The sequence below is a fragment of the Macaca nemestrina genome, chromosome 14, assembly GCF_043159975.1.
Source record: "Macaca nemestrina isolate mMacNem1 chromosome 14, mMacNem.hap1, whole genome shotgun sequence".
Classification (NCBI taxonomy): Eukaryota; Metazoa; Chordata; class Mammalia; order Primates; family Cercopithecidae; genus Macaca; species Macaca nemestrina.
Window position 1 is genome coordinate 110,960,975 of NC_092138.1, and position 16,601 is coordinate 110,977,575.

Below are 16,601 nucleotides of genomic sequence, written 5' to 3' on the forward strand. Positions count from 1 at the left end.
AATCCCAAGCACTTTGAGAGGCCGAAGTAGGCAGATCACCCGAAGTCAGGACTTTGAGACCAGCCTGGCCAACATGGTGAAACCCCGTCTCCACTAAAAATACAAAAATTAGCTGGGCGCAGTGGTGCTTGCCTGTAGTCCCAGCTACTCAGGAGGCTGAGGCAGGAGAGTCACTTGAATCTAGGAGGCAGAGGTTGCAGTGAGCCAAGACTGCTCCATTGCACTCCAGCCTGGGTGACAAAGCAAGCCTCTGTCTCAAAAAAAAAAAAAAAAAAAAAAAAAAAAAAAAAAAAAAATTAGTGGAAATTTGGAATTACATATAAAGACTCAGAATACAAACCCAGCAATCATGATTCAGAAGTATCATGTTTCTAAGGAAAGCAAAGCATAAAACATGAAATCTGAGAGATGTTCAGGATTTACCTGGAAGATGTTGGGGATGTGAGTATGGTAATATTCATGCTGCTCATGGTTGAATTTCTGGAGAATGGATGAGTAATCTGCTTTGCTGTCCTCTGCCATTTGGTGACGTATTTGAGCTTGCTGTCGGGCCTTGGGGCAAAAACAAGAATACTCCCACGTTTACACATCATAAATAAAAGCCTGGGTGCAATCAATAAACGCCTAGAACTGCACACTGGGATGCCTAAGGGCCAGACTTACCTCAAATGTATTCAGCAGGTGCTATTTTTTAATGTTCTGAATTGAATTTACTTCAGGTAAGCAATGTGCATCCTAGTTTGTATAAAAATCCACCATTCCCTATTGTCTTAATGTGGTGTGTGCCTTCTAGTTTGACACACCATTCTATATTGTCTGCACTTGGGCAATTCACATTACCTGGAGGACCCTTGTGGGAACCTCTGCTCATATACACATGTATATATATTTTTTTGAGGAGGCGATGAGAAATCCACAATTTTTTTTTCTTTTTTTGAGACAGGGTCTCCCTCTGTCACCCAGGCTGGAGTGCAGTGGCACTCTTACCTCAGCCTCTCAAGTAGCTGGGACTACAGGCATGCACCACCATGCTAGGCTAATTTTTTATTTTTTTGTAGAGATGAGGTCTTACCACATTGCCCAGGCTGGTCTTGAACTCCTCGACTCAAGCAATCCACCTGCCTCAGCCTCCCAAAGTGCTGGGATTATAGGCATGAACCACGGCGCCTGGCTGGCAAATCCACAAATTTTTAAACCCAATTCTCAATGGCGTTCATGAACTAAAAAGGCATATGAACCACTGACCTAAGGAGACCTTTCTAAAGCTCTCTACCATGTTTATATTTAGTATATATGCTAAAGAGGCAATAAGTATGGCACCTTCTTTTTGCTTTTTATGTTTTTTGAGGGGTGCTATTTTATGTTTTACTGCATTGCTTTTCTCCTCAAAAATAAATAATTTGCAATTTTATTTTTCTCTAATTCATATTCTGATTAATCACATACCTAAAAAAGGGACAACGATTGTTGATTAGTTGCAGAATCGATTTTCAAGTTCAAACAGGAATGTCTATAAACTCTAAAGTCATCCAGAAGTACTAGAGGTTATGTTGTTAATATCACCTTAGATTCATATAGCACTGTGGTACTATTTTGATAAATACAATCTCGTGAATCTCTAACACAATTTGAGGTCCACACAAGGCAAAAAACTACCTCCTGCCAGATGAAGATAGGGTTTTTGGTCTTTAAGTGACCTGGCAAACTCACTGCATTGAGCCAAAAACACAACAGGAAATGGGCTGTTTTCCAACATAACCAGGGCAACTATTTGTTTGCTTGTTTTTGTTTTGTTTTACTGAACCAATGTTATAGTAAATTAAGACCTGGCCAGGTGTGGTAGATCACACCTGTAATCCCAGCTCTACGGGAGGCCCGGGTAGGCAGATTGCTTGAGCCCAGGAAATCGAGACCAGCCTGGGCAACATGGTGAGATGCCTCTCTCCACAAAAAAATACAAAAATTAGCTGGGCATGGTGGTATGTGCCTGTAGTCCCAGCTACTCAGGAGGCTGAGGCAGGAGGATTGCTTGAGCCTGGGAGGCTGAGGCTGCAGTGAGCTATGATCACTACCACTGCACTCCAGCCCGGGCAACAGAGCGAGACCCTGTGTCAAAAAATAATAATAAAAAATAAATTAGTCAGGTGTGGTGATGTGTGCCTGTGGTCTCAGCTACTCGGGAGCCTGAGGTGGGAGGATTGAGCTCAGGAGGTTGAGTTTGCAGTGAGCTATAACTGTGCCACTGCACTCCAGCCTGGGCAACAGAGCAAGACTCTGTTTCAAAAAACAAAACACCAAACAAACAAAAACAAGAAAATTAAGACCTAATCGTGAAAGAAAGAAAATCAGAAAGACAAGGAAAAGACAGACAGACAGAAAGGAAGAAAAGCGAGAAAGAAAGGGAAGAAAGAAAGAGGCTGGGCGCGGTGGCTCACACCTGTAATCCCAGCACTTTGGGAGGCTGAGGCGGGTGGATGACGAGGTCAAGAGATTGAGACCATCCTGGCTAACATGACGAAACCCTGTCTCTACTAAAAATACAAAAATTAGCTGGGTGTGGTGGCAGGCACCTGTAGTCCCAGCTACTCAGGAGGCTGAGGCAGGAGAATCGCTTGAACCCGAGAGGCTGCAGTGAGCTGAGATCACACCACTGCACTCTAGCCGGGGCGACAAGTGAAACTCCCTCTCAAAAAAAAAAAAAAAAAAAAAAAAGAATGAAACAGAAAGAGAGAAAGAAAGGAAGAAAAGAAACACATAGAAACATTCAAACGTCACCCAAAGAGGAACGCTGAAGCAGTTGTTCCACTTTCTGCTTGCTGGGAACATTTAGTATCGGCTTCTTTTCACATCAATCTTCTTTATTGGTTTCCTGCCTATGTGACTTGAAGGCTTAACCTGAATTTCACTTCACACATTTTACTCATACTCATCTGGTGAAAGCCTAAGGTAATTCACAATTGCTTCCTTTATTTTCTTCCCTATTCACACGTGAACACTTCCCAAATGAAGGTAACAATATCAGTATTTCCAAATGCATTTCCTTATTACTGAGGTTTTTTGAGTTTCTTACGGCTTTTGGATCTCTCGGTGCCATTTTATCCTCTTTTCATCTACCCTCAGTTGATTTCAGCTGCCACATTCTTCCTCTTTGTTGGTGGCCTGTTAACTCCCTTCCTGACCATATGCCTTGGCGTCTGCTTCTTCCTGTGTCCACTAGTAAATATATTAGTCTAGCCCCAAAATGTTAAGTACCCAGCTACCCTCAAAAATCCACCCCCTTCCAATACACAGTAGCCCTCCTCTGTTTAAATAATAGCTTTCCCACCTACATGCATTCCATCTGTTCCCTGAGCCCGTCCAGCACAAATACCCTATTAACTCTTCAGCCGCTGATAGTTTCATCATGTATCATTTCGTTATGAATGTTTAAAAAAAAATTCCCATTAGACCTCAAATTTCTAAAAGAGTCTCTATTTTATTCACAAGTCTTCCTCGGAAAGTCTCACAAAAATCCAGTGGGGATTTCTTCATCTCTTCTGTAAAGAACAGCAAGAGGTCAAGAGGTAATTTCCTCACTTATTTTGGAGATCCTATCTAAGTGAGTTTTTAAAATAACTTAAGTTCTCAAATAGGCATCACATCAGAATGTCATCATTATATATATATGTATGCATGTATTTCATGCACACACACATACACACACACACACAGACACACACACACACACATCCCATGAGAGCAGATAAAAGCTTCCTGGCAATAAATCCACTCACACCAGTATTTTAGAATATCTCACCCAAGTAGAATATTTTACCCATGTAAGCTGGTGCCAGAGGTACCCCACCCAGCACCATTTGGTTGGAGGTGGCTGTGATCCTCTTCCTGTAGCTCACAGAATCCCTAATCATATTTTAGCTTTAGCTGCATAATTCCTTCTGTAAGCATATTACCTCCTAATAGATTCATGATGCCCTTTGCCCTGTTTCTATGCAGTAATCCTGAAAACATAACAAGGGTCCTAGACATGAACTGTGGAAGACGCTGAATAAGGACCGACGTGTCTACAGTTCAGCCTAGAAAGTAAGCTGTGTAGAAGAAAATAAATCAAAGAAATATGTTTTAGAGGGTCTGCCTTTTATGTTAAAGGAGCACTGTCTCTCTGGGAGTTTTTCTTCCATGCAAAAGCTTGGACATATGATTGCGAAGGACTATCTATTTCTACAATCTTGCTCACTCTCACTGGCTACAAGGATAGGGAAACCTTCAAAAACAGCAAAACACTGTGATACATCAGATTCTCCAAAGCCACAGCAAAAACACAAGGCTGTCTTTTTCTCAGTCCCTGCATCCAGCTGCTTTGAATTAATACCCACTTCTGAAACTCTGGCCTAGGAATGCACCATTGTTCTAACCAGATTTCACTATGGAAAATCTATTTCTGTTTAGTAAATTGTTTATTTGACAATGCAAGTTAAGAGCTTTTCTCTAAAACTAGTGTTGAATCAATTACTCATTATGAGACAAATCCCTTTAAAATATCTTGTAAAGTATTTTCGAGCGCTTATTTGGGATAACTGTTAACGGTATTTTGGAGACTATCTCCTAATAGCTAAGACTAAGTGGAGCAAATAAACATCATGACTTCTCATCTATTTTTAAAAGTCAGTCTAAAAATAGCAACTATTACCTCAAAGAGATAGTATTTCCATTGTAAACCAGACCATAAGCTATTCTTTCAATTCAATTAAATTTCCCATTCTGAGAAAAAAGACACTGCCTCCTACAGCAACATTACTACAGGGCAGAAAGATGTACAGAGCGTTGGCTTGTTTTACTTCCAATGAGTCAGTGCCACAGAATTTCGAGATACTATTCTAAAAAGTCCAGAATAACCCCCGCTGCCTAGGCTGGGTCACAGATGTCTTAGAATCAGATCTATACCACTTTTGTTGTCCAACAGGAAGACAGAATTTAAACTTGAGAATTTTTTGACAAACCCTTGGGAATCTCCCTCAGATAAATCCAAAGAGGCCTAAGGATGTATGGCTTATACATGATTTCACTTCTTGGTAATCCTTTTTATTAGACAGAGTCTCACTCTGTCAGCCAGGCTGGAGTGCAGTGGCGCGATCTCGGCTCACTGCAAGCTCCGCCTCCCGGGTTCAAGCGATTCTCCTGGCTCAGCCTCCTGAGTAGCTGGGACTACAGGCACCTGCCACCTCACCCGGCCAGTTTTTGTATTTTTAGTAGAGACGGGTTTCACCATGTTGTCCAGGCTGGTCTCGAACTCCTGACCTCAAGTGATCTGCCTGCCTCAGCCTCCCAAAGTGCTGGGATTACAGATGTGAGCCACCATATCCGGCCCACTTCTTGGTAATTCTTAACATAGTCCATTCTCAACATCATTATGGAACTACGCCATACTGCCTAAAAGGTCAGAGTCACAGTTTCTAAATAAAGAAAATAATATTTTAGAAACTGAACTGTAGCCCAATATTTTGAAATTCTAATGGGTTTAAAGACAAAAATACCGTGGCCGGGCGCGGTGGCTCAAGCCTGTAATCCCAGCACTTTGGGAGGCTGAGACGGGTGGATCACGAGGTCAGGCGATCGAGACCATCCTGGCTAACACAGTGAAACCCCGTCTCTACTAAAAAATACAAAAAAACTAGCCGGGCGAGGTGGCAAGCACCTGTAGTCCCAGCTACTCGGGAGGCTGAGGCAGGAGAATGGCGTGAACCCGGGAGGCGGAGCTTGCAGCGAGCTGAGATCCCGCCACTGCACTCCAGCCTGGGTGACAGAGCAAGACTCCATCTCAAAAAAAAAAAAAAAAAAAGACAAAAATACCATCATCCATTCAGTTAGCTAAATTTAGATTATTAGCATGGCCTAAATGTGTGGCTATTTCCTGTTTAGCTCAATTTTTTATTTTTAAGACAGGGTCCCCCTCTGTTACCCAGACTGGAGTGCAGTGGCACCATCACAGCTCACTGCAGCCTCAAACTCCTGGGCTCAGGCAACCCTCCCACCTGAGCCTCCCCAAGTGCTGGGATTACAGGCATGAGGCATTATGCCAGGCCTGTTTAATTCAATACTTCTTCCTTTTTTTTTTTTTTTTTTTTTTTTTTTTTTTTGAGACGGAGTCTCACGCTGTTGCCCAGGCTGGAGTGCAGTGGCGCGATCTCGGCTCACTGCAAGCTCCGCCTCCTGGGTTCACGCCATTCTCCTGCCTCAGCCTCCTGAGTAGCTAGGACTACAGGCGCCCGCCACCACGCCCGGCTAATTTTTTGTATTTTTAGTAGAGACGGGGTTTCACTGTGGTCTCGATCTCCTGACCTTGTGATCCGCCCGCCTCGGCCTCCCAAAGTGCTGGGATTACAGGCTTGAGCCACCGCGCCCGGCCTTTCTTCCTTAATATTTCAAAATATTAAGGAGAGTAACACTTTTGGCAGTGTCTCAATTGTCATAAGCAGAGAATACAAGTGTACTAAGAAACTTGCTCGTTTCACATGAGGCACATGGTATAACCAAGGTATAACCTTGCATCTTTCCAAGTTATACTCTCACATCACCTTTTTTCTTTTCTTTTCTTTTCTAGTGAGACAGTCTCACTCTGTCGCCCAGGCTGGAGTGCAGTGGCGCGATCTCAGTTCACTGCAACCTCTGCCTCCCAGGTTCAAGTGATTCTCCTGCCTCAGCCTCCCGAGTATCTGGGACTACAGGCGCCTGCCACCATGCCCAGCTAGTTTTTTGTATTCTTAGTAGAGATGGGGTTTCACCTTGTTAGCCAGGATGGTCTCGATCTCCTGACCTTGTGATCCGCCTGCCTTGGTCTCCCAAAGTGCTGGGATTACAGGCGTGAGCCACCGCACCTAGTCCTCTTGCATCATTTTTCAAGGCTGCCTATGGCTTTTGACCTTTTAACCAGATGAGCAAATATAGACTGGTTCTATTTATACATTGATCGAATGAATAATGAGACTTACTAAGTTTTTAACACGGCCCCAGATCTCCCGGTTTTATACATTTGCTGTTCCTTAAATGATAAACTTACAGGTTGGTGCAAAAGTGATTGCAGTTTTTGTCATCTGAATGGAAGGGTAAAAACCACAGTTACCTTTGCAGCCACCTAATACTTAAAGCAGCAGCGTCCAGAGCTTTTGGAAAGCCACTTTTCCTTTGTTTAAAGGATATAACAAATTATAAATGCCCATTTTTGTCACCAAAAGTTTGGGGAGAGCCATGTGGAATATTTTACAGTATCACTGGTAGCCCAAACAACGTTTTTTGGAACAGCTGCATGTTTAGTATTTAATGTCATCATTATCACAAAAAGAAACCAATTATATGTTAGGCTGGATGGAAAAGGGGGCTCAATCTAGATTTTATTCCCTTTCCTCTAAGAATGTACTATTTTGCCCACAGACAGGATGTCTGTAATCATTATTCAGTGAGTAGCAACCGGCAGCAGCTCCTCCTGACTGGCAGATGGGCCTGGCGGCCACCCAGAGGCTAGAGACACAGCAAGAATCCAGCACAGCATCGATCCCAATTCCCTCCTCCCCAAACTACCTGAGCCACGGACCTCATTTTGTGGACAAAATTAAACTTGCCACTTCAACAACCTGGGTTATCTGGCCACCTTTTGTTCTTTTTCCTTCTGCTTAAAAAAAAAAAAAAATTTGCTGTAGATAATTCAAACTTATAGAATTGTATGGTTTAAGAAATAAAAGTTTCTGCACATTCCAGCTCCTGATAACCACTAGAGGATTGTGACTTTCAGACGTGGCCAGGTAAATGAGAATAAGCACTGGTATTTTCATAGCACACAAATGAGGTAGAGGCCACTGGATATTATTTTCTATTTCTAGGTATTTCTGAGAACAGAAAACATAGCAACCTGTTGGAAATCCCTGAAAATCCTTCCATATTTCTCGAGGATTTGTCAATGGTTAAAAATAAAACTAATGGCCAGGTGCGGTGGCTCATGCCTGTAATCCCAACACTTTGGGAAGCTGAGGCAGGGTGGATCACCTGAGGTCAAGAGTTCGAGACCAGCCTGGCCAACATTGTGAAACCCTGTCTCTAGTAAAAAATACAAAAATTAGCCAGGCATGGTGGCACGTGCCTGTAGTCCCAGCTACTTGGGAGGCTGAGGCAGGAGAATCGCTTGAACCCGGGAGGCAGAGGCTGCAGTAAGCCAAGATCATGCCACTGCACTCCAGCCTGGGGGACAGAGTAAGACTCTGTCTCAAGGGGGGGGGGGGGGAAGGAAATAAAACGAATTTTACTCTAGTCTTTGACCCAAAAATTCTGCTTCTGAAAATTTATCCTAATGATACAATAACAAAAGATACCCAACAGTGCTGTTTATAATAGTCAATAATTTAAAATAATTTGAAACAAACAAATCATTGGGTAAATATTATGTCACACTCTTGATGAGCTATGTATATCCTGTTTTAACAATGTAAAGTAATATTTAATAAGATGAAATAAATGTATATATAACTTTCAAGAATTTTTAAAGTTGGCTGGGCTCAGTGGTTCACGCCTGTAATCCCAGCACTTTGGGAGGCTGAGGCGGGCGGATCATGAGGCTAGGAGTTCAAGACCAGCCTGGCCAACATGGTGAAACACCGTCTCTACTAAAAATACAAAAATTAGCTGGGTGTGGTGGCACATGCTTGTAATCCCAGCTACTCGGGAGGCTGAGGCATGAAAATCGCTTGAATCCAGGAGGCGGAGGTTGCAGTGAGCTGAGATATCACGCCACTGCACTCCAGCCTGGTGACAGAGTGAGACTCCATCTCAAAAAAAAAAATTTTTTTTAAGTTTATCAGAGTTTGCCTTTGACAAATTTATAAGGGCAGCTAAAACACAAAACAGAGAAAAACTTCAAAATAAGTCAACCAAAGAAATATGCTTTATATAACCTAGAAGTGAACCAAATTAAAAAAAAAAAAAAAAAAAAAAAAGGCTGGCCGCAGTGGCTCATGCCTGTAATCCCAGCATTTTGTGAGGCTGAGGTGGGCATGTCACTTGAGGCCAGGAGTTTCAGACTAGCCTGGCCAATATGGTGAAACCCCATCTTTACTAAAAAATACAAAAATTAGCTGAGTGTGGTGGTGCATGCCTGTAGTCCCTGATCCTAGGAGGCTGAGGCAGGAGAATCACTTGAACCTGGGAGGCAGAGGTTGCACTGAGCCGAGATTGCGGCCACTGCACTCCAGCCTGAGCAACAGAGTAAGACTCTGTCTCAAAAAAAAAAAAAAAAAAAAAATTAATTAATTAATTAATTAAAAAAAAAAAAAAAAAAGCTCTGAAAAGCTAATGGAGTAGAAGGGACAATAACGAAGAGATGAAAAAGCTCTTTGTCCGGAACAAAGTTGTTGTATGATAAACGGCATTGTTTAAATTTCCCAGCAAACTGTTGTATCTAGAATACATTTTCAATTTCAAGACTAAGAATGCGTTTAAAAATTCCTATTCAGATAGAGTGCTGTGAGTTTTTGTTGGAGACTTCCAGACCAGGAGCTTGCCAAAACAATGAGTCTGTCTTTGATAAATTATAAGGGCAGCTAGAATACAAAACAGAGAAAAACTTCAAAATAAGTTAACCAAAGAAATATGCTTGAACTATTCCAGCAATTTCCTGACTTTTTTTTTTTTTTTTTTGAAAACAGTCTTACAACTTTCTAGCTCCACTATTGTAGGCGGAGGGCCACTGAAATAGAATGAGAGAACCGGGAAAGATTGCCAGTGAGACCAGTATCTCAATCCCACATGGCCCATGCACTTGCTAAACAGTTTTAAGAAAAGGTCTTCTGTTTCCCTATGCTCTGGTTGCCTTATTTGAAATATCTATTTACTCAAGGTGAGTGACAATTTCTGCTAAAGGAGAAGAGGTTAATGCTGATATTTCTCATCACGATGTTGACAAGCCTCCAAGGAAGGCTGGTAGAAATTCAGCACGAGCTTGGAGATCCTGCTAAGATGTAAATGATGGTTTCCAAGACTTGGCCCCCCCCGCCCCTGGTTTCTAACGCATGGTCATTGGCAAGAGACTTGAGTTTTTCATTACAGTAGGTTTGAAATTGATTATTCTTACTTTTGAGACAGAGTATTGCTCTTATCGCCCAGGCTGGAGTGCAGTGGCATGATCTCGGCTCACTGCAACCTCCACCTCCCAGGTTCAAGCGATTCTCCTGTCTCAGTCTCCCAAGTAGCTGGGCGCGGTGGCTCACACCTATAATCCCAGCACTTTGGGAGGCCAAGGCGGGTGGATCACCTGAGGTCAGGAGTTCGAGACCAGCCTGACCAATACGATGAAACCTGGTCTCTACTAAAAATACAAAAATCAGCTGGGCATGGTGGCATGCGCCTGTAATCCCAGCTACTCGGGAGGCTGAGGCAGGAGAATCGCTTGGACCCAGGAGGCAGAGGCTGTAGTGAGCTGAGACTGTGCCACTGCACTCCAGCCTGGGCAACAAGAGCAAGCCTCCATCTCAAAAAAAAAAAAAAAAAATCTTGCACATGTTACCACATTATTCAGGAATATACTGTCAATGAAGTAAATATGTAAGACTACAAACCCTTCCTACATTAACCTCAGTGTTAGTTTTGTCTTCTTTCTTTTAGATGGGGGAAATAACTAGAGAAACTTCTCGTGACCGCAGAAGACCAGGAAGCTTATGTAGGTCTTAAGCTGTGGAGTAGGGGAAGAGTGTCTTCCAAAACACAAAAGCTTCAGCCTGTACTGGTACAGATGGTGCGAGATTCCCCAAGCCAAGAAATTAACATAAAAATTAGTTTCAGGTTGTCTGGCAGAAACACCATAAAACCTCACTGGGGGGGACTTCCACCATCCTGTTTTTATAAGATTCCCAGAGAAAAAACAATCTCTGTCAAAGTTAGGCTCACGCAAGAAAGGTAATAATAATATAAATGCACAAGGAAATAAACCACCGTGAGAGCTGATGCGATTGTAAGAAAAATGATTACCATAAGAACCTGAGCTAAAAGAACAATGTGAAAGAAAATGTAAGAACAATAGGCCAGGCACAGCGGCTGACACCTGTAATCCCAGCACTATAGGAGGCTGACGTGGGAGGATCACTTGAGGCCAGGAGTTTGAGACCAGCCTAGGTAACATAGTGAGACCCCATTTCTACAAAAAATTTAAAAATAAGCAGGGCATAGTGGTGTATAGCTGTAGTCCTAGCTCCTCCAGAGGTTGAGGTGGGAGGATCACTTGAGCCTGGGAGTTCGAGGCTATAGTGAGCTATGATTGTCACACTGTACTTCAGCCTGGGCTTAGGTGACAGAATAAGACCCTCTCTCAGAAACGACAACAACAATGACAACAAAATAACATTTTGAAGGATTAAGGAAGTAAAAGATGCAACAGGAATCACAAGAAAATAGTAAGATGCTATAAATATAGATCAGATATATCTTCAAAAGAATAAAATGGAACTTCTAGAAATAAAAAACACAGTCATTGAAATTTTAAAATTCAATAGATGAGTTAACTAGCAGAATAATTTGAAGAGACTTCATGAAGTAGCTGACAAAGTTACACCATATGTAATATATAGGACATGAAATCTAAGAAAAAGAAGTTATGAGGCATGGGGAACAGAATGAGAAATTTCACACATATCTAATATGAATCCCAAAACCAACAATATTAATAACAACATAATATAGGAAGAGTTAATGTTGGAGAGTTTTCATATATATATATATATATATATTTTTTTTTTTTTTTTTTTTTTTTTTGAGATGGAATCTCGCTCTGTCACCCAGGCTGGACCGCAGTGGCATGATCTTGGCTCACTGCAACCTCCACCTCCTGGGTTCAAGCAATTCTGCTGCCTCAGCCTCCCGAGTAGCTGGGACTACAGGCGCACACCACCACACCCAGCTAATTTTTGTATTTTTAGTAGAGATGGGGTTTCACCATGTTAGACATGATGGTGTCAATCTCTTGACCTTGTGATCTGCCCACCTTGGCCTCCCAAAGTGCTGGGATTACAGGCGTGAGCCACTGCGCTGAGTTTTCATATATTTATGAAAGTAACAAATCCTCTAGGAACCCCAAACAGAATAAATTAAAAATAAAAATTCTGTGCTTTGAAACGTCATATTGATGCCATGAAATACCAAAGGGAAATACAAGGTCTTCACAACTACAGGAGAAAGTAAAATATCTACCAAAAAAATGCTATTAAATAGAATGTCAAGGCTGGGCGTGGTGGCTCACTCCTATAATCCCCACACCTTGGGAGGCTGAGGTGGGTGGATCACCTGAGGTCAGGAGTTCAAGACCAGTCTGGCAAACATGGTGAAACTCTGCTTCTACTAAAAATACAAAAATTAGCCGTGTGTGGTCACCCACGCCTATAATCCCAGCTACTTTCGAGGCTGAGGCAGGAGAATTGCTTGAACATGGGAGGTGGAGGCTGCAGTGAGCTGAGATTGTGTCATTGCATTGCAGCCTGGGCAACAGAGCTAGACTCCGTCTTAAAGAAAAAAAAGAAATGAGGCCGGGTGCGGTGGCTCAAGCCTGTAATCCCAGCACTTTGGGAGGCCGAGACGGGCGGATCACGAGGTCAGGAGATCGAGACCATCCTGGCTGACACGGTGAAACCCCGTCTCTACTAAAAAATACAAAAAAACTAGCCGGGCGAGGTGGCGGGCGCCTGTAGTCCCAGCTACTTGGGAGGCTGGGGCAGGAGAATGGCGTGAACCCGGGAGGCGGAGCTTGCAGTGAGCTGAGATCCGGCCACTGCACTCCAGCCTGGGAGGCAGAGCGAGACTCCGTCTCAAAAAAAAAAAAGAAAAAAAAGAAAAAAAGAAATGCTATTAAATAGAATGTCAAATTCCCAAGAAGAACAATTGACAATAGACAATGAAATGACATTGTCTTTTTTACTGAGACAGAGTCTCACTCTGTCAACCAGGATAGAGTGTAGTGGTACAATCACAGCCCACTGCAGCCTCAACTTCCCAGGCTCAAGCAATGATCCTGCCTCAGCCTCCTGAGTAAATGGGATGACAGGCACATGCCAGGCTGCCCAGGTGACTTTTCATTTTTTGTAGAGACAAGGTCTTCCTACGTTGCCCAGCCTGGTCTCGAACGCCTGGGCTCAAATGATCCTTTCACCTTGGCCTCCCAAAGTGTTGGAATTACAGGCATAAGCCATCACACCTGGCCTGAATGATATTTTTTAAAAGTTTAGGCTGGGCGCAGTGGCTCATGCCTGTAATCCCAACACTTTGGGAGGCAGAGGCAGGTGGATCACATAAGGTCAGGAGTTCAAGACCCCCCTGGCCGACATGGCAAAACCCCATCTCTACTAAAAATACAAAAATTAGCTGGGCGTGGTGGCGGGCACCTGTAATTCCAGCTACTTGGGAGGCTGAGGCAGGAGAATCACTTGAACCTGAGAGGCAGAGGTTGTAGTGAGCTAAGATTGCACCACTGCCCTCCAGCCTGGGAGACAGAGTGACACTCTGTCTCAAAAAAAACCAAAACCAAAACAAAAACCAAAAACCAAACCAAAAAAACAAACAAAATGTTTAGAGAAAATAATTGTCAAACTAGAATTCTATATCTAGCTAAACTATCACATTAGAGTGAGGACAAAATAAAGACATTTCAAACAAATAAAGAAAATTTACGAGTCACAAACACTCATGGAAAAAAATTAAAACAACCTATCTTCCAGGAAGAAGGATATTTAACTCCAAAAGGAGTGACACGGAAGACGTGACAACACTTGGTCTGCATTATCACACGGCTAACAGCTCTGTAAATGGATGGTGAATAACGGCCGCCTCCTTTACATGTGACTTGGGCTTCCTAGGCCAGTACAGCCCCCTCCTCTCCTTATTGGGTCCTGCTACTGAGGTCCTGTGCTAATAGCTATTTGTCATCTTACCTCAACCCACCAGTTTCACACGTCTATTATCTGCCTAGTTCTGTAGGAAAAAGTGGTGGCTAAGAGTAAGGAGCTTATTTAATACAATCCAGTAGTAAAGCTGAATGGTAAACTGGCAAGAACACTGAACTTGAGGCATAGAAACATGCTTCAGTCTTGGCTGTACCATATCCAGCAGGGCCACTTTAGGCTAATGGTAATTTCACATTTTATAGGTTCACCCTATTTATCTATAAAGGGATATAGGAAACATGGAGAGTACTAAAGGCCCTTTGGAAAATATAAAACACTTTCCAGCGTAGGTTTTTTGAGGGGTAGGTTCAATAGCATTTTATCGGGGTCACATTCATCCTGCTATTTGGCTTTTTTTTTTTTCTTTTTTTTTTTTGAGATTGGGGCCTGGCGGGGGGGTCTTACTATATTGCCCAGGCTGGTCTCGAAATCCTGGGGTCAAGTAATCCTCCTGCCTTGGACTCCCAAAATGCTAGGATTATAGGCATGAGCCACTGCATCCGGCCCATTTAGCTTTAAATAGCTTTCGCAAACTGTTCTCATCTTACTTCTCCAGTTAGGTCCCACAGGGTCCCCTGTACTGGCAGGCAGGCCAACACCGGCAACATGCTCCCTCAGTGTCCCGGATGAAGTTGTCTCCACTTCAGCGGCGCTCTCTCTTTTCCGTTTCTACCTGTCCTTCAGATTCGAGTCCCAATTCTGCTTTCAGGCCTGTCCCAACAACCTACTGTGTGCACAGAGCTTTTTCAGATGCAGAATGCAGGAGCAACTGTTGAGCTGCTAGTGTTTTGCTGAGCTAAGGACCAGGTGATTTCATATATGATGGACCTCATTGATCATTTTAAAAATTTTTTTCCTTTATCTCACTGGCAAGTAGGTAGAGCAATCATTAATTGCTTTTTTTTTTTTTTTTTTTTTTTTACTTTTGCTCTCGTTGCCCAGGCTGGAGGGCAGTGGCGAGATCTCGGCTCACTGCAACCTCTGCCTTCCAGCTTCAAGCGATTCTCCTGCCTCAGCCTACCAAGTAGCTGGGATTACAGGTGCGCGCCACCATGCCCAGCTAATTTTTGTACTTTTAGTAGAGATGGGGTTTCGCCATGTTGGCCAGGCTGGTCTTGAACTCCTGACCTCAAATGATCTGCCCACCTTGGCATCCTAAAGTGCTGGGATTAAAGGCGTGAGCCACTGCACCCGGCCTAATTGCTTTTAAACTGCTATCATTCTGATGATCTTCACACAATTTGGCATGCTACATATCATACTCTACCTTATTCCCCAACTGACTCAAGTTTTCCTTCTCTCTCCACCTCATGCTTCTCTCATCCATCTCTCTCCAGTCTGCTAACTGGGGACCTCATGAAAGGTATCGATTATAGTACTACTGGTGTTTAGCACTCTTTGTCCAATAAATATTCTTGCTGAATGTCTAGACGCCCAGAATGCCTAGAATGTTAAAAATATGGCTGGGCGCGGTGGCTCATGCCTGTAATCCCAGCACTTTGGGAGGCCGAGGCAGGAGGATCACGAGGTCAAGAGATCAAGACCATCCAGGCCAACGTGGAGAAACCCCATCTCTACTAAAAATATAAAAATTAGCTAGGCGTGGTGGTGTGTGCCTGTAGTCCCAGCTACTTGGGAGGCTGAGAGGCAGGAGAATTGCTTGAACCCGGGAGGCGGAGGTTGCAGTGAGCTGAGATCGTGCCCCTGCACTCCAGCCTGGCAACAGAGCAAAACTCCATCTTAAAAAAAAAAAAAAAGAAAGGAGATTAAAGGGTAAGAAATGAGGAGGAAGGAGGCAGAAGTAATGCAAGAAGAAGGACACAGGCAAAATAGAGACAGTAATAACTGTGTCAGCCAATTAACTGCAGTTCAAAAATAGGCCACTACACATACATCATACCCACTGAAACCTCACACCTAGCCCTTGAGGTGCATAACCACATCCTTACTTACAGAATATGAACCCGAGATGAAGTAAGTTGCCACATGTCATGCCATTCGTAAGTGATAGAAACAAGATTTGAACCTACTTCCACGTAATACAAAAATCAGGAACAAGCTCTTAGCCATGGGCTAGGCCACTTACTATCATTAAAAATTAAAATACCTTATTAAATGACTTACCATACAAAAGCCTTTAGAATAGTTCAGGCCACATACTAAGTGCCAAGTGTTGAAGCTAAACACACACACACATATACATACATAAATATATATATATTCAGGGAATTCGTTTCTTCATTTCTAGCTTCAGATCTAGGGTATGAGAATGACACTGCTCTATTGCTATTTTGCACATTAACTTACAGGCTTGTTAATAATTATGCTTTTAGGAGTAAATATAAACTCCACAGACATAAACAAGAGAATAACAAACGTGTCTTTCCTAGAATCTTTGATTTGAACATTGATCCACTTATAAAAGGACAGTTACAGCAACCATATCCATTTTTGGTGATACTTATAATAAAATTCTGTAAACTTTTCTCTTGTTTGCAATAAAAAGCATTTGAAACTTTTTTAAGCCTGAAAAGATTAAGCTGCAGTTGCAAAATTTATTTCCTGTATTTATACTAACCACTTCCTCTTTAAAAAAAAAAAAAAAAAGGTTTTCTAAATTGTTACAGTGAACAATTCCTT

General features: G+C 42.7%; 1 protein-coding gene across 23 annotated transcripts in view; it reads right to left on the minus strand.

Annotated features, from left to right (window-relative positions):
- Positions 1-16,601, minus strand: part of LOC105464027 (formin binding protein 1) — a 161,959-nt gene that overhangs the window by 42,225 nt on the left and 103,133 nt on the right. For all 23 annotated transcript variants that reach the window (XR_011612885.1, XR_976633.2, XR_976632.2 and 20 more), the window contains exon 7: positions 424-552. Coding sequence is in view for 20 of the 23 variants with exons in the window: in XM_011711626.2 (XP_011709928.1) it covers positions 424-552 (129 nt within the window). In the remaining 3 variants the exon portion in view is untranslated. The remainder of the gene's footprint in view (positions 1-423; positions 553-16,601) is intronic.